Source organism: Stenella coeruleoalba, assembly GCF_951394435.1.
Source record: "Stenella coeruleoalba genome assembly, chromosome: 16".
Lineage (NCBI taxonomy): Eukaryota > Metazoa > Chordata > Mammalia > Artiodactyla > Delphinidae > Stenella > Stenella coeruleoalba.
The window spans coordinates 78,987,787-79,009,028 of record NC_137162.1 but is presented as its reverse complement, the minus strand read 5'-3'; the positions used below and the strand labels follow the sequence as shown (position 1 = coordinate 79,009,028).

Genomic DNA, 21,242 nt, shown 5'->3' with positions numbered 1-21,242 from the left:
AAAAAAATGAGTTGAGAACTAAAAGTACTTTATTTTTTTTGAAGAGTTCTTTTTCTTAATTTTTATAGAAAGATAGTTGATTTACAATGTTGTGTTAGTCTCTGCTGTACAGCAAAGTGATTCAGTTACACACATATTCTTTTTCATATTCTTTTCCATTATGGTTTATTACAGGATATTGAATATAGTTCCCAGTGCTGCACTGCAGGACCTTGTTGTTTATCTATTTTATATACAGTAGTTTGTATCTGCTACTCCCAAACTCCTAATTTATCCCTCCTCCTGCCATTCCCCTTTGGTAACCATAAGTTTGTTTTCTTATATACCACTAAATAGTACTTTAAAATGTAAAAACCAGTCCAAGACAACAGTGGAAGAGATATAGCAAGTCAGGATTAAGAGTAAAGATTAATTATAGAGATGATAATTGCATTGAGGGTCCGAGGGGGCCACTCTCCCATCAGGCCATGGTGGCCTTTAAAGCAGGGACTCGTGCAGAACCTTGAGGATGATAAAGGGGAGGAAGGTTGTGCGCCAGGTGTGTTGGCCTCAACCCTCATCATAGCCCCAGGACCCCAGAAAGCACTTAGCAAATAATTTTTTGCTACAAGAGATGAACTCTGAAGAATGAGTTCTTTCACTCTGTGTCCTGGGAATGTGGGCACATGCCAGGCCAAGGCCACGTCTCTGACCCTTTGCCCAAGCTGTTTCCTCCCGCTGGAACCCCCTCCCTCCCTGTTCTCCACTGGAGAAATCTTGTTCCTTTCCCAAGACTCAGGTTCTCTTGCATGGGGGCTTTAAGGACCTGCCCCTGCTGTCCCTCCAGGTGGGGTTCTCTCTCTGGGTCAGGCTCTCACGGTGCCTCAGTCCTTCTGCTGCCCTGATACTCCCCCGTCGTACCCTGGTTAGCAGTCTCCAGTGCGTCTGTGAATAATTCCTAACTAGGTGCTTGCCACGTAACCAGTCTTTGTTTTTCTTCTTCTTCTTCTTTTTTAGTGTGCACAGAGGCAATGCCACATATTCAGGGCTGGCTAAGGGTTTCGTTTTCAAGCCAAGCCCTGCTACTTGGTGGGATATACCCCTCCAACTGTCCACCTTTGCAGGGTGGCTGCATTCTGTAGATTCCTGACCCATAGGTAGCCCAGTGACCTGCAGAAGCAGTTCTCTCAAAGGTTCCCTGAGTGCCCAGCAGCGAGAACCCAGAGGGCTGTGAGCTGCTGTCATCACGCATGTCTGCAAGTAGTAAATTGCACCCAGTGAATTTCTACGCGGTAAAATCCTCCTGTCAATCAGCCCTGCTCCCTGGGGGGCAGGGGACCAGAAAAGGGCGATCGCTCACAGAATCACAGGACAGCTAATGGTAGACAAATCTAAAATGACCATCTAGTCCAAAAGATGGGAAGACTGAGTTTTAAAAGGTGAAATGATAGTCTCACTACGGGGACCTTCAAAAGCCAACAGAGAAACAAGAGAAACCCTTTTTGTCCTCCTCAAAACGCAGGGGGTGGCGAGGAAAAAAAATCAATCAAAAGTCACCTGGAACAGAACCCATCGGTAAGGAAAGACATGCTATTTTCAAAGTTTCTAAAAGGATATTAGTAACAGTCAGGGGGGAAAGAAACCCACATAAAAACTGCACTTGATAAAGGCCTTTTGGAAGCAGATAAAGGTGTGCTTTGCTGCCTCGCGGCCTTGAGCCTTTCACTCCGCTTTGTCCAGCTGGGTCTGGAGATTGAGGTCTGGGGGTGTGATTGTTTATCTGTTCCAAGTGATACTGGAGTTGTTTGCTTTGAACAATGTGACTTTGTTCCTTTGTTGGATGCGGCCAGCAGCAGAAATGTTGCTTAGGGAAGGAAGAAAACACATCGGGAACTTGCTCAAAGTAAAAGGGGGTTCTGCGGGTTAAATACTGGTGCAAGCGCCGAGGCAGCTGAGCTGAATCTCTATCAAGGCAGAGACTCGGCTGTCCCGGGGGCAGGGAGGGGCATGCCTCCACTGATTCCCTTTCCAGGGCAGCCCTGAGACAGAGGCACTGGCCCCGGGTTATTTCCAAGAAGTTGCTCAGAGCAATTTATCAGAAGCCGGCAGAGAGCGCCTCATTTTTTTAAAAAGATCATTCGTTATTTGCTTCTCCCAGAAGAGGGGATCTATTACCTGCCTTCTGCAGGGCAAGGAGACAGACCGGAAGCTGAGAGTCCTGGCGGATGTGAGCCGCAGCTCGCTAAGTACGCCTACTGTGTGCCAAGCAGTGTACCAAACAGCTTTAAACACTGTCTGTGTATCACCTCTAGTTAAAGCACCCAACGACCTAATGGGACAGGTTCAGGGCTGCACGGCACAACCAGCTCACAAAGCCCACTGTGTGCATCGCCTCCCGCCCGCATGTTCGGCGACATCATGGTACTAACTTGAAACTGGCCATGATGGATTCGTATAGCCACTGTGGAGAACAGTACGGAGGTTCTTTAAAAGCCTAAAAATAGAGCTAACATATGATCCTGTAATCCCACTCCTGGGCATACATCCAAAGAAAACCATCATTCAAAAAGATACATGTACCCCAATGTTCACTGCAGCACTATTTACAATAGCCAAGACTTGGAAGCAACCTAAGTGTCCATCAACAGATGAATGGATAAAGATCTGGTGTATATACACAATGGAATATTACTCAGCCATTAAAAAGAAGGAAATAATGCCATTTGCAGCAACATGGATGGACCTAGAGATGATCATGCTAAGTGAAGTAAGTCAGACAAACATCATAAGATATCACTTATATGTGGAATCTTTAAAAATGATACAAATGAACTTATTTTCAAAACAAAAATAGACTCTCAGACATAGAAAACAAACTTATGGTTACCAAAGAGGACTGGCAGGAGGAGTTAGTTTGGGATTAACATACACATATGACTATATTTAAAGGTAATCAACAAGGACTTAGTGTAGAGCACAGGGAACACAGGTTACCTTGTAATAGCCTATAATGGGAGAGAATGAAAAAAAAAGAATATATATATATATATATAACTGAATCACTTTGCTGTACTCCTAAAACTAACACAACATTGTAAATCAACTATATTTCGATAAAAATTATTTTTAAAAAAAGAAATTGGCCATAATGGAAGTATTTACACCATGGAAACTGGCAAATGCTAGAACATCAGAAGTTTCTTTTTTGCTTGGTTGGTGTTTTTGAGAGCTCGCTGTTCACCTTTTACCACTGGACAGACACGAGACTCTCCCCAGTTTACAGAGGAGAAATTGAGGTCTTAAGGAACTTGTCTGGGGGCACACAGGTTTCAGGTCCTCCAGAGAAAAGGCCTTCTGCTGAGACCTCCTGCAGGGTGCATTGGGTTCCTTAGCAGAAGGGCTAGAAGAGGCAAGGGAGGCTGGAGGGGAGGGGTAGAAAAAGGAATGTTTGCAGTTAAATTGTCAGCAAGAGTGAGGGGAGGTGATTTCATTGGATAGGTCACCAGCCAGGGGTCTGCAGGACTCAGACAACAAGATTTTGCTCGGAGACTTCCTGGCAGCCTCAGGAGCTACTGGGAGAAAGAGACCAAAGAGACCTTCCTGAAATGGGGGTCCTGGGAGCCCTGAGTGGGCCCGGTGGCTGCTCTGAGGCCTGTCCGGAGGTGAGGGCGGGGGAGGAAGCCTGGAGGATTCCTGGGGATCCGCTCCCTGGAACCTGCTTTGAAGCGCACCCCCCAAGGTGAGAGGCTGTGCTCAGGGGCCGGGAGAAGTGGGTGTGACCTGCCCTGGGACCAGCCTTCCTCACTTCCTCTTTGGGACAAGAAACCAATATTCCATTCCATCCACCCTCGAAGTGCACTGGCCATGCCTGAGGCCGCCAGCCTCTCAGGAGTGAAAAGGTCACGGTAGGGCTGGTGTGCCCTGTCTCCGTGTGCCTATCAAGCTGGTATGCAAACCTCAGGCCTCTGTGCTGGCCAGGGCAGGGCTGGGTCAGCCAGGTTGTCAGGGAGCTGTCCCATGGAGGGTTGGACGTCTGCAGAGAAGACTCCGGGACGCAGGCAACGTGGGTGTGCCTTCTGGGTCACCTATGAGGACTTGTGACATGGGGGGAGGGGGAGGGGTGGGGGAGGGGGCGGAGCTGGGGTTCTGAGGGGAGGGACGCTGATGGCAGAGATGGCCAGGGAATTCCTGAGTTTTGCTGACCAGGTGAGAAGGGGGCGCTGCCCTCCCCACCTCTACGGCTGCAGCATCTCCTTCCTCCAGCTTGGTCATCGCTCAGGGGTGGATAGTGGCTACCAAAGCTGGCTGGTAAGTTTCTACGACTTTTCTGCCATGGAGGTCCCAAGTCATCTCAGGGGCCACGTCGGACATCCACAGCCCATGTGTGGGATATTTACTTCCCACTCCAAAGTGGGCTCCAGAAAACCCAGCTTTGGGTCCCAGAGAGAGATCACTACACTTCCAGTCAAGCCCGTGGCCAATAAAAAATGCCACTGAAAACACTGTCGAGCACCATTCTTTCTTTCCTTGTGTCAATCAGAACCGTCACGGGTGCCATTACAAATGGCCTCTTTGTTGTGCATCAGTAAACTTTACAAGATAATGGAGACGGAGTCGTGATGTTGTTGGAGTTCCCCCCCTCCCTTCTTAACTTTCTAGATCTTTCCTGGCTTTGTGGCTTCACTGCCCAGCACAGTAGTAAATGATGTATGAGATGAAGCATTTCTTCCCTCCAGCCAAGCAATGGCTCTGCCATCATTGCCCCAAGATTTATTAGTTGGCGTTGTGTTTGGACTGGCTACAGTCAGAATAGCCCATCAGTGCTTTCTGTTTGTTTGTTTAAGACCAAGAAGGAAGGGGAGGAAAAGGGAGAAAAGCAAGAAAGATTTGTGTCATAAGAAAAATAGACTGGGTCTGTAACGCCAAAACATTGGTTGGACTGACTTCTCCCTCATATATATATATATTTAGCGTCTTTATTGGAGTATAATTGTTTTACATTGTTGTGTGAGTTTCTGCTGTATAACAAAGTGAATCAGCTATATGTATACATATATCCCCATATCTCCTCCCTCTTGTGTCTCCCTCCCACCCTCCCTATCCCACCCCTCTAGGTGGTCACAAAGCACCGAGCTGATCTCCCTGTGCTATGCGGCTGCTTCCCACTAGCTATCTATTTTCCGTTTGGTAGTGTATATATGTCCGTGCCACTCTCTCGCTTCTTCCCAGCTTACCCTTCCCCCTCCCCGTGTCCTCAAGTCCATTCCCTACGTCTGTGTCTTTATTCCTGTCCTGCCCGTAGGTTCATCAGAACCATTTTTGTTTTAGATTCAGCAGAGGAAAGGCCTTCTCCATTATGTTCTGTACCCTCTCCTGTGGGACTCAGCCCTTCCCTCTTGGTCATGGCGGTCTCATCAGACGGTTTATTGCCTTTGGGGCAAACATATGCAGACTTGGTTGTGTTTGTTGTTTAGCAAAATATTACAAAAATGTGTGACTATCTGTCAACTTGTACAGATCTCATTTTTCTGTAAGCTTTCCCCATCAGGAATCTCCATGTGATTCCTGCTTCCTTTCAACTGATCTTGCGTTTGCTGTTTGTGACCACATAATTAGCTTCTAATTATAGTTTGTCCATTCTCTAATTATCTACGTACAAAATTTGGCCCAATTATTTTTCGGCAGAGAATATCATCACTTGTTCCCTAGTTATTTCTGGAAAGATTCTTGGCCCTACAGTCTGAATTCAAATCCCAGCTTTGTTTCTTCCTAGTTCTGTCACCTGGAAAAAATGGACTTTATTTCCCTGTGCCTGAATTTCTCCTATATGGAAGCATAATGGGGCACATAATGTGTTTGCAAAAGTTATTCATTTTTTTATATTACTTCAAATACACGTGCGGTCTTTCTCACCACCCCATGTGGGCTATGGGCTTCATGAAGTCAAGAATCCTGTTGCACATTTCTTGGATCAGTTGTAGTATCAAGTACAGTGTTGGATGTTTGTTGATTGACAAGCTGTTTCTCCAGCTTGGAAATAATGAAAACTATTTCCCAAACTCTTTTTTTTTTCTGTCGGTTTGGTTTTAGCCACTGCATTCTTATAAGCCAAATGATAATTTGAGTTACTGGAAGCAACACAAAATATGCTCCCAAGTTCAATAAGCGAAAGCAATAGATCTAAATGACAAGCTCCATGTACCAGAAGAGGCCACACATTCATCTTTCTGTGGGATCAATTCGGGGCAGATGCGATATCACTTGTAAAACAAGCAGTGATTCTGTGTTCCCTGTAATGGATGTATTCTATTTCTACATCTTGAATCAACATGGGTTTTACCTGAGTTTACTCATCATAGTTACATTTATTGAGTGCCTACTGTGCAGGGGTGTGTTGATAAATAGGTTCTTGGGGGAAAATAAAGCCCTGCTTTGTAGCATCTGCTGATTTCCATGGAGGAAATACTCTTGCCATGGTCAATTTCAAGCTACTGACATGACATCACTGAACAAATGATCAGCCCCCAGCCACCTCCCCTACTAAGTAGGCTGACGCTATACATATATTAGCAATAACTTTCACAACACCCCTACAAGGAAGATATTATTGTTCCCACGCTGTCAGTAGGGAAGCAGGCTTGAAAAACGCTTTGCCCCAAATCGCACAGCTAGTAAGACGTGACTTAAGGATGAAACCAAGGTCTACATGACTCCCAAATCCACGGTTTTCCCAGTACATCACATTTCCCCGATATAATGTGGTGAATGAATGCGTGAATACGGTGGCCCACTAGTCACAAATCCCGGCAGGACTGGAGAGCTGGATCGTGTCCAGAGAAAGATCCAAGACTGCCCAAGAACTCCTGACCCAACCTTGAGAGACATGAAATTTCTCACAACTTACAAGATGGTCCGTACCCATTGGGTTAGTCAGGCAGTGTTACCTTGCGTAGTCCTGGCACATTTCTGTGTGATATAATTAACCCAGCCATGTGGTACCTACTCTGTGTCCAGCAGCACCAAGGTCAGTGTGTCTAGGGGAGAGTGTGGAAGGAAGTCCTCCGCACAGAAGGGGTCGGAAGGCACACCATCATGCCCGCCCCTCCAACAGCTGCTGGCCGGCAAAGTATGTCGGTTTTCAATGATCCTGTGGTGTGACCAGAAGGGGAATTTTCAGCACATCGCAAAAGAGGTTTCAAATGAGTTCTTCAGGTTCGGGTTCTTTCTTCTGGTAACTCCGGATCTGCCAGCTTCTCCCTGTCTTTAAAACTGGCACAATAGTGTTCATCTCTTTATATCCCCAGGGGATTAATGAATTCATGTCTCTGAAGGCTATAAACCCCTCAGATGACAGGAAGCATACAAACACATACTGCTTTTCTTTTCCTCCCATGACTTGGTTTTCTGGATGTCACATCTTGCTATCATAAGACCTAGACGTAACCAAAGCAAACAAAATAATTGCTTTCCATCCTTATTGCTGTTGTAAAGGGGTCCTGTGTTATGAAATAATAATCATGACAAAAATAATAACATCTTGTGTCTGTGTAGCACCTTTCTTCTGAGGAGCTCAAAGCACTTTACAGACACAAGAAAAATTGTCAACAGACAATTTATAGGGAAAAAAATTGACTCATGTTGTAAGGAGTTACTCTGTGAGGGATAATGGTTCTGTTATTTTCACAAATTGACTGGCAAACACAGTATCTATTTCTGGTCTAAACCAGGAATACAAACGCCACGTAGGAGGAAAGCAAGGGGACTCGGGGTGAGCAAGGAGATCGAGAGGGCGCCTCTTCTGGTTATTTACCTGAACGCAGTCTAGACGCAGTCTGGGACAATTCTGACCCCAACTGACCCCATGACAAAAGGCTGCTCACTGACCTGGATGTTAATATCAAGGGACAGCTGCCTGCCTTCTAGACCTTCCTTGGGGTTCCTCTCTGGGGTCCAGACAGAGCTTGTTGGATCATCTCAGCAGATGTTGGAGGGTGAAGCTTGGAACCCATCCCCAGAGTGCCTCTCCTAAATGAACGGTAGGCCTCACCCTGCTCCTTAAATACTCGCCCCCAATTCCCTATGGCTTCTGAGTTTACCTCCCAATACTCGCCCAAAATCCACGAGGCGCAGACAACCAGCTATAGACCTCAGAGGGGACTCTGAAGTATCAGAAAGAGAAATTAAGTAAACAATCTCATTTACAATTGCATCAAAAGGAATAAAGTATCTAGGAATATATTTGACCAAGGAGACGGAAGACCTGAACGCTGATCTTGATGAAAAAAATTGAAGAGAACACAAACAGATGAGCAGATATCTCAGGCTCATGGATCAGAAGAATGAATATTGTTAAAATGACCATACTCCCCTAGGCAATCTACAGATTCAGTGTATTCCTTATCAAAATAACCAATGGCATTTTTCACAGAACAAGAACAAATAATCCTAAAGTTTGTACGGATCCACAAAAGACACCAATAGCCAAAACAATCCTGAGAAAGAAGAACAAAGCTGGAGGAATCACACTCCCTGGTTTCAAAGTATAGGACAAAGCTATAGTAATCAAAACAGTATGCTACTGACACAAAAACAGACACATAGATCAATGGAACAGAATAGAGAGCCCAGAAATAAACCCACACTTATATGGTCAATTAACCTACAGCAAAGGAGGCAAGAATATACAGTGGGGAAAAGACAGTCTCTTCAATAAATGGTGTTGGGAAAACTAGGCACTACATGTGAAATAATAAAGCTAGACTACTTTCTTACACCATAAACAAAAATAAACTCTACGTGGATTAAAGACTTGTAAGATCTGAAACTATGAAACTCCTAGAAGAAAACATAGGCAGTACACTCTTCAACATCAGTCTTAGCAATATATTTGTGGATCTGTCTTTTCAGGCAAGGGCAACAAAAGCAAAAATAAATAAATGAGGCTACATCAAACTAAAAGGCTTTTGCACAGTGAAGGAAACCAACAATAAAGCGAAAAATCAGCCTACTGAATGGGAGAAGACATTTGCAAGTGACATGTCCATTAAGGGGTTAATATCCAAAATAGATAAAGAATTCATACAACTCAATATAAAAAAAAATCTGATTAAAAATGGGCAGAGGACCAGAACTGACATTTTTCCAAAGAAGACATACAGATGGCCAATAAGCACATGAAAAGATGCTCAACATCACTAATCATCAGGGAAATGCAAATCAAAACCATGATAAGATATCACCTCACACTTGTCAGAATGCTATTTCAAAAACGACAAGAAATAACAAGTGTTGGTGAGGATGTGTGGAAAAGGGAACCCTTGTGCACTGTTGGTGGGAATGTAAATTGGTGCAGGCACTATGGAGAACAGTACGGAGGTTCCTCAAAAAACTAAAGATAGAACTATCATACAATCCAGAATTCCACTTGTGGGTATTTATCTGAAGAAAATGAAAATACTAATTTGAAAAGAAATACGCACCCCAATGTTCATAGCAACTTTATCTACAGTAGCCATGATACAAAAGCAATCTAAGTGTCCATCATCCAGCTGAACGAACAGGTGAAGGGAGTGGGGGGGGATGGGCAAAATAGGTGAAGGGGATTAAGTGGTACAAACTTCCAGTTATAAGATAAATAAATCCCAGGGATGTAATGTACAGCATAGGGAATACAGTCACTAACACTGTAATAAGCTTGTATGATGACAGATGGTAACTAGACTGACAGCGATGATCATCTCGTAATATATAAGAATATCAAATCACTATGTTGTATGCCTGAAACTAATATAGTATTGTAAATCAATTATACTTACAAAAATAATTTGGAAGTTACCGTATTTTACAAAAATAGTGCTGCCTTGTGAAATAAACCTTTTTCACTCCGAACAGAAATGAAAGTAGGGGGCCCTACAAAATGCATGCAGCCCACTCAGAAACACTAACATTGTTTCAAAGGGTTGCTGTTCTGGGTTAGGAATCCTTGCTCTGGAAAGGAGCCTATTGGAGCGGGAACAAAAGTACCGTGTATTTTGGGTTTGGAAGGTTGTCCTCCTGCAAAGAAAGCGGGGAAGGACAAAGTAAAGTAAGGAAACCTGAGGGCACCTGGAGAAAAAGGCAAGAAAGGCGCTCAGCAGCGGTTTCTCTCTCTGTAGAGGAGAAATAAAAAGTTCTCAAATCCAACTTTGAATCCACTTGGCTTCCCCCAATTCAATGTTGACGCTGCCCAGGTGAGAGCAACCCAGTGTCCCCCCCAGCCCAGGGGACTCAAACCCAGGGTGGGGATGGGCCACTGCACCCAGGAGGTATTGCCACAGCTCAACCTCCCGGTCCATCCACCCCTTTCTTCCAGAAATCTTCATTTCCCTGTGCTTCCCGTGGGATTTTCTGCCTCAACTCTGGGCTGCCCATTCCGCTCAGTTCTCAAGCGTGTTATCCAGGTGGATGGGTGTTAGTGACAGAAAGTTTGGCACGGGTAGGAAGGGGAGCCTGATCCCTGATTCTCAACACCTCTTCCAGCTCCGTGCTCCACGCAGCTGTGTGTATGAGAGAGAAAAATAAGGTGTGTGTGTGTGTGTGTGCGTGCGTGTGCGTGTGCGTGTGTGTGTGTGCGTGTGTGTGTGTGTGTGCGCGCATGCTCAGGCGTACGCAAGCAGAGTGGGCCGGAGCAGAGCTTTCATCACCGAAACGAAGAGTTCCTGTTTATAAACATTTGCTCACTATTTATACATGGGGAGGGAATTAACCACAAAACATGACCCACAACTTCAGGGCCTCCATTTTCACATCCTTCGCACCACATACACTTTCTCTCTCTACCCCAAAGCCACTGAGTAGAAAATAATTTCTCTCTATCGGAACTACCAACAGGAAGAACACACTAAGGCCTATGGAGGGGGTAGGGGAGACCCTCACGCTTGGCCTGTGGGGTTACTCTTGGAAAAGTTATCAAACGGGCAGAATGTGTGCCCCTATCGGTTAAATAGTCCCTTTTGCAGACTCTCTCTTCAACCCTTTCGTCCCGCCAACTGCCACGTAAAATGCTGTGTAGGACGGGGCGGGGGGCTGGGGGCTGGGCAGCTACATGTCAGCTCTCTGATGGAGGTGGCAATGGCTTAAGGCATTGACTCTTTCCAGACCTTTCTGAAGCCCCCAAAGAGTTTGAGATCCAAACCGAAAGTATCTCTGTAGGATCTGAGGCACCATCTTGGGCAGAGGGGCAAAGCATTTTCCATTTGTAGGAAAAGCGGAGCTCCAAGTGAGGCTGCCTACCGTCCATTTGTGTCCTCAGCACCACCAGGTGATGCCACCTAAATCCAGCTTCCCCCTGGGGCCGCCCCCCTGCTTCCCCCAAACCCGCTCTTACCCCCTCACCACCGCCACTCCCCAGACATCTTCTGTGGAAACGGGCCAAGGACAGGGCCTCACACCCACCTCAGCAGACCATGGTGCATCTGACCAAATAATCCCAAACCCGGGCTGCTTTTGTAGAAACTTTTATTGATGGGACACTCCTTAGATCAGGGCCGTTTCATTGGGACATACTAAAAGTAATACAAGGCAATGGACATTGAGTGTTTAATATATGCCAAATTTGGTGCTAAACGTTTGACATACATGACCTCATCTTGTCCTTAAAACAGCCCTGGGAGGGAGACACTATTATTCTCCCCATTTTGTGATTGAGAAAACTGAGGCTTGGAGAAGTTAAGTAACTTGCCCAAAGTCACACAGTCAGCAGCAGGGCCAGGACCCAATTCTGTCTGATTCCAAAGCTTCTTCTCCTACTCTCTCCATTTGTACACAAAACGATCGTTTTCTGGAAGGTTCTAAACCTCTCTTGCATTCAGTCCTAGACAGAATTAGCAGAAAAGCGTCTTCCATGGCAGAGGGAACCTGGGAGACAAAGCAGCAGGAAATGCACAGCAAACAGAAGGTTGGTGCTGTGGGTGAAGGTCCGCAACCTCAAAACATTCAGCAGGACCGCCCCTCACATGCGGCCCCGCCCACAAGCAGCATCCTCTCTAGACGGTGTGTGGATCTGATGATGGTCCCCAGGTTGGAGCACGATCGCTTCTCCGACAGGTTTCCAGCAAATGCCTCTAGGCTGTCCTCTTCCTTCCATCTTTCCTGTCTGCCTCCTTCCTTCCTCCCCTCTGCTAGTCCTGAGGGACAGGGCTCTGCTGGGTGACCTGGAGACACGACCCCTTCTGCATCTATTTCCTCATCTGGTTTGTAAAATGAGCAGAGTAGTTCCACTCCCGAGAGAGGCTGTGTGAATTAAATATGGTACAAAAATGAGCGACACGCACTAGCACGTAGCAGGTGATCAGAAGATGCTGGTGACCTCATTCCGGTCCTTTTCTTTCCTTCTCTCCTCGCTTTATGTTTTCCTTTCCTTCTTTTGGCATTGGACCATAATGGCAATTTTTTCACCCCCAGGATCCCCCAATCACTCCCGCCATGTGTGAGTCACGCGTGGAGGGATTAACCGTGACCACCTTTCGTTTGCAACTAACGAATCTTGTGATCTGGGTGCTAAACTCAGCGTGGCCGCCGATGGAACACATGTGCTGTAAACAGGTAGAATATTTGAACTATCTTCTAAAATAATTTTAGATTTTGGATTGGAAGGTAACCTCTGAGGCTCCATCTTCTTCAGGCACCACTGGGAAGGGCGATGAATTAATGCAGCCGTGCCAGGAGCTGCCGCAAAGTCGCAGTCTGCATCCCTGGAAAGGGTCCTTCTGGGCTGGATGGCACAGTTCACTCACCCCGGCTGCATCCTTGGGAGATGGGCGGGCCCTCAGCCCCCCTCCCCTGGACCTTCTCAGCCTTGTCATTGGTGGCAGCAAGTTCTATATCACAACGGTGACTGCCCTGGTGCTTGGCCGGTCTCTGGAGACTGGGATGACCCAGGAGAAGGGGACTTGCCACGTCAACCACAAGAAGCAGAAAGAGGCTGAGACCTGGGAGTGGACCAGGTGAGGGACTTCCAGGCACCCAGCTGGGGAGGGTTCTGGCTGAAAGATGATTTGAGGAGAAGGGCTCTATAGGGATGGTGGTGGTTTTGCTTGTTTTTTTTGAGTCATCCTTTGAACTAGTAAGACGGTTCTTTCTGATGAGGGACTGAGCTCGTACTCCCTTCCAGCTGGTTTGGGGGCACTCCAACGGCAGGGATGTAAGCGCTTTGCAAACCATATTCCAAAGAGCACATCTAACCATAATTCCGTGTTCTCCTGTGGGAACGTTCCCCATCACGGCTTTTCAGCTCTTGCTTGGATGGCTAAGGAGTCGGGCTGGGGGCAGGGGACCCACTTCGGGTTCAGATCTACCGAGGCTGAAGAGAAGAAGTGTGTCCAGGCTCGGAGGGGGAATCTCAGAACCAGGGAGAGACTGCTCCAGGACACGAAGGCCCCGGATGGCACTCCAGGGTCACTGGGCCCTGGCGTCCTGCTTCCTGAGGTTCACCCTGAGTCCCGTCCAGAGTGCCATGCATTAGCATAACCAGAAACACAACCGCGGCCAGCTCTGTGCCCAGGGCTGCACGCAGCAGCACGGAGAGAGCGGCCACTGCCCGTGAAAGGCGATCACCCCCCCCAAAGCAAACTCCCTTTCGCTCTCCAGGGCCCCCAGAGATTGCGATGCCCCAGCTGCTCAGCCCCCCAAGTGTTCTCTCTCTTCCGGCCTCATCCATGTCAGTCTTTTGAAGCTCTGCTCTTATTCTGTGAGCATCCCAGATCTTAAGACACTTCTCTCCCATGTCCCTTCCTTCCTCCCAAAGGAGAAGCAGGTGTAAATGCTGTGTACCCGTTTTTCAAAACCAGGTGGAAGGTGGGGTGCAGGTCTGGGAGGATGAGTAAGGGCGAAAGAGAGACAGAGAGAGAGTGAATGGCATTACGGGACTGGAACTTGACTTCTAATTTGCAGGACAGGGGAGGGAGGAGGTGTGCTGGGCTCCTAAGGCTAAGGCAGTGGCGATATGGGGCTGGGGTCCCTGCACGTTCCCCAGGCCAGGGCACTGTCATGAGGGCTGCTCAGAGGCTCCCCATACTGGAACACAGTCACCAGCTTCCTTCACTTGACATTTACCAGCAATTTGGGGATGTCTTCCATCTCTCCAATTACTTCTTCATGGCAAATACATGTGTATATATTGTATCATGAGTGCACTCGTGTGTGTGTGTGTGTGTGTGTGTGCGTGTGTGTCTGTGTGTATCCTTACAAGGAAAACTTATGCTCCCTAGTAAAACAACAACAACAACAACAAAAACCCAGTATTAATTATGTTTTGGATTGACTTCACAGAGATCTGGGAACATAATTTAAGTAAAAAGCTATACTCCTGATTCCAGCGCTATTATTCTTATTTGAATTGTAACCCTAGGAATTTTCCAGCCCGTCAGCCAAACCCACACTTGGGCAGATTGACAGTTTCAAAAGCTAAAATCATTCCAGTCTTCCCCTACCTCCTGGGAGAGGCCTGAGGTGCTGGAGCCCTAGCGGGACTGTGTCCCTGCTCCCATGGCCCCACCCACCTCCTGGGGCTTCCTGACTTACTTTAGCCCTCAGGGGGGTGAGATGCTCTTGAACACGTCAGTAGATCTGCCTTCGAGTGTACTGGGGTGCTGCCTGCTTCTCGCTCTGTTCAGTGTGCCCCGGCCCAGGACCTGCTCACAGAGCTCCGAGCAAACCTCACCCCAGTCTTCTACCCTCGCTGCTCACCTGGGGCAGGTGGAGGGCTGTCCTGTGTGGGCAGTCAACAAGAGGGCCTCCCTCTTGCCCTCACTTGTTAGCCCCTTCCTGACACTGAGGGATGACAGAATGGTACCTGAACCCCGCCTGCCGAGGGATTTGAACCAAGAATCCCAAATTCTACAGCTTCTGTGCCAATCGAACCATCCGGCTTCCTTTGGTTCCCATGTTTCTACAACACGTTCCTTCAGTGTCGTGGAACGTAATTCATTATACATCCATTAGGGATACAGATCCTCACTTATACATGTGGCAGACATAGGTACCTATAGGTTGCATAGCACAGACACATACGTATACGTACAAAATGTGGAAGGTGTGTTCCAACTCGGAGACCTGCACGCTCACAACCGCACCACCACAATCCTCTAAGGGCTCCACAGCCAGCCACAGGCTCCCTGAGGCCCTCCTGGCCTCCGTAACTCACCTCTGTGCATTCATAATGGTACTTTGCCGCATTACAGGGCATTTTCCTAACAGGAGAGGACTTCCATTTTGTTTAGGTGTCAATGAAAACAGAACTTTCTCCGATGACTGAAAGAACTCTCCACAGATCAGATTCTGGCTCCACACATTGCAAACTCTGCTTCTGCTCCCCCACGGACCTGGTTCTGGGCCCAGAGGCCACAGGATTCATATGGTGATGTGACCCCAGGTGCTGCACCTTCACATGTCAATGCCCGACAAGCCAGCACGGGTACCGAGAGGGAAACAACTTCTACGCCAGAACAGCTAGGAATCACTTGGTATATACTGAAGAGACGGCACACTGCATAAACATCCCACTCGGTCCAAATTCAATATCCCCCCAGTGTAATCTTCCCTTAGCCAGATCCCAAAAATGCTCAAAGCCACTTCAACACCACGAGAAACTAGTGAGGCGTGTAGAGGCAAAGTTGGGTTGGAAAGAGACAAAAGTCCTAACCTACTTATCTTGCTGCTGCAAATTTTACAAAGTACATGCCCATGTGAACTGATTATTACGGCGTCTCCAGGTCCGAGGGAGGGATGGTGCAAGTGAGGGGCCCTGAGGTTAAACTTTATTAACCTCCTGGTAAAGTCACCTCTGAGAATAGGATTTGGCAACCGCTGATCAAAGGGATAAAGGAAATCAAGTATTCCAGCTGAAAGCAAAGCTTCAGCAGAGATGTGCAACACTCAGGACTCTGCGGTGAGCAGTTCATCTGGGGGAACAGTTGTGGGCCTGAAGTGTGGAGAGGATGTTGAGCTGAAAGGCAGGCCAAGTGCAAAATACAGAGGGCTGCAAACGCTGGGGTGAGACATCTCAATGTCAACTGTACAGTGAGAAGCTTTGAAGATTTGCCCAAGGCTCAACGCGCGGACGGCCCCTCTCAGAGCCAAGCTTTGGAAAAATGAATCCGGGATGGGTGGATGGGAGGGAGGGAGACCAGCTCAGAGGCATCAGCTGCCACGTCCTGCATTTTAGAATTCTTTGGGACAGAAACACACACTCCCTGACTCAGTAGCCCTGGGGCAGTGCCGATGCCTCTTCCTGCCCTGACCCTGTAAACCCTGGGATCTGTCCTCAACCCAGCTTTACCTGTGGGGTTGAGATCTCCAGCACTGCGCTCCACAGCCCTTCACGGTCCTCCCTGGGTACTGACTCTCAGCAGTGTGGCTCTGACTGACCCCACCTCCACCAGCGCCCTTGCTGCTGGTCTCCCCAGGCCAGGAGGCAAGAGGACACAGTGGCTTCATTCCAGGAAGAAATAAAGAGCCTCCATGGGGTGGTGGCCTTGGGACTGGCATGGTGGGGACCAAGGGGAGAGACGGCCAACCTGGCAACTAAGTGTATGCAGACAGCAAAGACGATGGAAGGAAGGATGTTTGCGTGTTTAGCTGCAGGGGCAGCCCGCAGAGTGTGAATCGATGCACTTGGTCAGGACGTGTCCACTCGGAGGAGAATGGCGTCCAGCTGCTTCATTTTTAGAGCTTCATGTGTTTGAGTGTTGGTCGTGGGGAGGTCAGAGTGCCTCCTTTACCTCTTAGCACCCCCTCTGCTCTCCCCAGGTGGTGTGACCAGTGTCCTGGCTCTAACTTCAGGGTAGCACAGGGACCTGGGCCACTGCATTGAGTTATATACTCGCTATCCAGGGCTAGCGTTCGTGGTGCGCTTGCTACAGTTGACCTTGTCCTTTACGACAAGCGCCCACGTGACTGGCCAGCACCCCTGCCACGGTGGTTGGTGACTTTTTATTGTGGTAAAATGTAGGTAACATTTACCCTTTTAACCATTTCAAACCAGCATTAAGTACATTCACGTTGTTGTGCCACCATCATCAGCCCTTTCCAGATCTTTCTCATCCTCCCAATCTGAAGCTCTGTGCCCACTAAAAATTAACCCCTCATTCCCCTCTCTCCCGACCTCCCATCCTACCTTCTGTCTCTAAATTTGACTCCTCTAGGTACCCCATATAAGTGGAATCATACAACATGGGTCCTTTCGTGACCCTGTTTCACGTGGCATAATGTCCTCAAGGTTCATCCTCGTTGGAGCAGGTGTCGGAATTCCCTTCCTTTCTACGGCTGGATGATAGTCCATGGTATGGACATATCACGTTTTGTGTATCTACTCATCGATCAATGGACACTTGTGTTGCTTCCACCCCTCGGCTACGGTGAAGAGTGCTGCTGTGAACATGGGTGTACAGATACCTGTTTGAGACCCTGCTTTCAATTCTTCTGGGTACGTGCCCAGAAGCAGAACTGCTGGATCATATGGTCATTCTATGTTTAGTTTTTTGAGGAGCTGATGAATATTTTAAATAGAACACCTGTCATAAAATATATACAAGTGCTACTCAACATCTCCACATGGTCTCTAGGTAGCAGCTCAAAGGCAAAATATTCAAGAGCAGAGTCTTGATTTTCCCTCAATCCTAACCCCCCGCAATGCTCCCCACCTCCATAAATGGAACTGCCACATGGCCAGGGCTGAAACACTTGGCATCATTAGTGACTCCCCGCTTTTTCTCACTCTCCACATCCAACCCAGCAACAAATCCCTATAAGCTCTATTCTCACAATAGAGCCAGAACCAAATCCCTTCTCGCCACCTCTGCTGCTATCACTGGGCCCAGCCCACCACTGCTTCTCACCGCAACTGCTGCAATAATGTCCTAAGACACCTTCACTCTTGTCCTTCCACCATCCAGTCTCCATCCAGCTGCTAGAGGGACCCTATTTAGATGTCAGTCAGATTGCATCACTCCTCTGACCAGAACTTCTGAAGGCTTCTCATCATAATTAGAAAAAACCCACAAAAGCCCCCGGCAAGTCCTTACTCTGGCATAGGAGACAGCCCATCTCCTGGCCTCCCGTCCCACCACTGTTGTCCCACCTGCACATCTGGCCTTGACTCTTCCTCAGGCACTGATTGGCTGGTGCCTCGGGGCCTTGACCTTGGAAGACGCTTCCCACAACTCATCACATGGCTTATTCCGATGCCTCCCCCTCTGAGAGGCTCCCCCAATGATCCCATCAAAAGTAGCAGCCCAGTCTCCCAGTCTTCTAATTTGGCTTCACTCCTCCTCACACACTCAGCGCATTACCTGATTCTCTATCTCTCCTTCCAGAGTGTAAGCTCCATGAGGGCAGGGAGCGGCTTTGGTGGCTGCTGGGTGGCTTCCCTGGGTGCACGGGATAGCACCTTTCCGCCTCACCAAAGGGCTTCCCATTAGCATCAACACATTCCTGTCTCCAGGCCAGTTCACTTCTGTGGACACAGGAAAGGAGAAAAGTGCTGAAATCCACTCACTTGACACATGGGCAGGTTCAGGGCTCTGGGATTCCCAGATCCTGTGACCAGTGACTTTTAAAAATATTTTTATTGGCATATAGTTGATTTACAATGCTGTGTTAGCTTCTGCTACACAGCAAAGTAAATCGGTTATACATATACATATATATATATATGTGTATATACATAAATATGTGTATATATACAATCTTTTTTAGATTCTTTTCCCATACAGGTTATTACAGAGTATTGAGTAGAGTTCCCTGTGCTATACAGCAGGTCCTTATTAGTTACCTGTTTTATATATAGTCGTGTGTATCTGTGAATCCCGATCTCCCAATTTATCTCTCCCACCCCTACTCCCTGGTAACCATCAGTTTGTTTTCTACATCCGTAACTCTATTTCCGTTTTGTAGATAAGTTCATTTGTACCCTTTTTTTAGATGCCACGTATAAGTGATATCATATGATATTTGTCTTTGTCTGACTTACTTCATTCAGTATGACAATCTCTAGGTCCATGCAATGCAAATGGCATTATTTCGTTCTTTTTTAGGGCTGAGTAATATTCCACTGTATATATGTACACACAGCAGTGACTTTTAACTTACAGAATCACAGCCACCCTCATCAGCAGTGTGGAAAGTGCACACAGAGATGACTTTCAGTGCTTTAGGAAGGTCTCAGGCCCACAAACAGCTCCAGCCACTAACTAACATATCGCCATATCTTAAATTTTACCGTTAGTCATTCTTTTCTTTGTTTAGTCCTCTCACCAACCTTATGCCCATTTGACACATGAGACACCTAGGCTTTCAGTCACCCAGCCAATGTAGCAGGACTGGAGCTCTAGGGTCCGTGTCCTCTTCACCAGGTCAGGCTACCTCCCGAGGGCCCCCTGACCTCCCTGTGAATGCAGTGATTCTGGGCAGCACCTCCCTAATGGTATTCTTCAGAGCACTAAGATCACCAGATAAGGAATGGAATGGACAGATGCTTAAGGAGGGGTGGAGGGGGCAGTGGCTGGAGAAGCAAAATCAGAAACAGCTTCCAAAGTGCTCCCGGGTTATTTTGGGTTTGAAAAATCTTTGTTCTAAGGTCCAGAACATTAGTATGAACCTGGCAACGGGAAGCAGCAAGACCCGATGACAAATTGTCCTAACCGAGAAGCACTTTGAGCTTCTTGGAAAGAAATTGGTGCATTGAATGGGGCCGGAAACTGGGCATTATTCTTTCAGACCCTCATCTCCCCTAAGCTAGTCGCTGGAGCTTTCAAAATAGTCATTGGGTTCAGCTCAAGAGTGACCCTATAATATATTGTTCAAACAAGTGTGCTTTTGAGAATAAAAGGGGGAACTCTTCACAGTTATTCTGGACCACAGTGGGGATTGGACTGTCTGGGCTAACGGGACGCACAGTCTCCTAGCTGTCTCTTCTAACCATGAGGAATTGAGCGATGATCTAGCATTTTAATGCACCAGAAGGAAGTGAAATTCCCAGCCCCGCTCCTACTGGAAGGTACAGCCTCATCGTTGCCACTGGTGTCCCTGCCACCCCCTGCTCCTTCCCTGGGCCCCGGGTCTAATTAATGCCTTTCCCTAAAGGCCTAAATTCTCCTTTGAGTCTCTTGCATCATATATCAGCAGAGGAATGCCGATTTCAACCACTCTTTCCTGACCCCCAGATTTTCCCAAGCACGTCCCTTGAAATGACCGCTTCTGGGTGCTTCCAGGTACTTCCACCCGCCCACCCGCAGTGCATCGCCGTCTGGCCCTGCTGGTGTTGCCCTGGGTCCCTGACCACAGGCTTTGGAAACGTCTCTTCAGCAGGGTCCTGCTTACACTGATCTGTTTAAAGGTCCGTTCCCTCGCCCTGAACAGGAGCAGAGAGCAGCAGAGCTGCCGAATGCAACTCTGCTAAGATCAAAGTGAGAGCTGGCTGAGGCTTCACGTCTGCAACCTCCCAGCGATCCTTTGTGCTCACCCGGTGAGCAGAAGTGATGGTGAGCTAGCGTGCAGAGACCAACAAGACCTGAGCCCGAAGAAGAGTGCTTTCTGAAGCTTGAGGGCTACAGCCTGTGTCAGCGGTGCTTCGACTCTACCGCAGCCCAGCACGTAGTAGGTGCTCAGTAAATATCACCTGACTCATTGAACCATCATCGCCATGGACCACGCTGAGCCCGGTTGAGTCAATGTGATGGACGGGGTCGAGGGCTTCACAGCGAATGCTGGAATGTTAGCGCTAAAAGAGATCTTAGAAATCATCCAATCCAGCCCCCCAAATGAGAGGTTTCCGATGAGAAACCCAGGAGAGGGCCCTGAGAGGTAAGATGACCTGCCCACAATTTGCTCATGTCAGGAGCCACACTAGGCTCAGCTCTCCTGACAGCTAATCCTCTGCTTCTCTGCCTACACCACATGCCCCAGGCCAGCTCGGCCTTGGCCACGATTGGCCTGATATCTCACAGCACGACCCGGACACTTAGCCTCAGAACCAGAAACCCGCACTTTGGCCTGTAACCCCAGCTCGATGTCTGACCACACTCCTGTACCCCCCTGCCCTCCCCTCAACCCCCGCAAAATGACTCTCTCCCTCCTCCTGGCGTGATTTATTCGTCTCTCATGCCGCTATCCTGTACCTCACACCGCTATCCTGTACCTTTCCCCGCTGTATTCCTATTGGGTCCAGAGGTATCTGCCTTCCTCACAATTTTACCAGGAACAATATCTTTTTCAGCTTTGATTCTCTA

The 21,242-nt window shown here is 47.9% G+C and overlaps 1 protein-coding gene across 1 annotated transcript in view; it reads right to left on the bottom strand.

Moving 5' to 3' along the window:
- LOC307175048 (uncharacterized protein) overlaps window positions 1–21,242 on the bottom strand; it is a 310,959-nt gene that overhangs the window by 10,578 nt on the left and 279,139 nt on the right. The window contains exon 3 of the mRNA XM_079899857.1: window positions 18,306–18,469. Within this exon, the coding sequence (XP_079755983.1) occupies window positions 18,306–18,469 (164 nt within the window). The remainder of the gene's footprint in view (window positions 1–18,305; window positions 18,470–21,242) is intronic.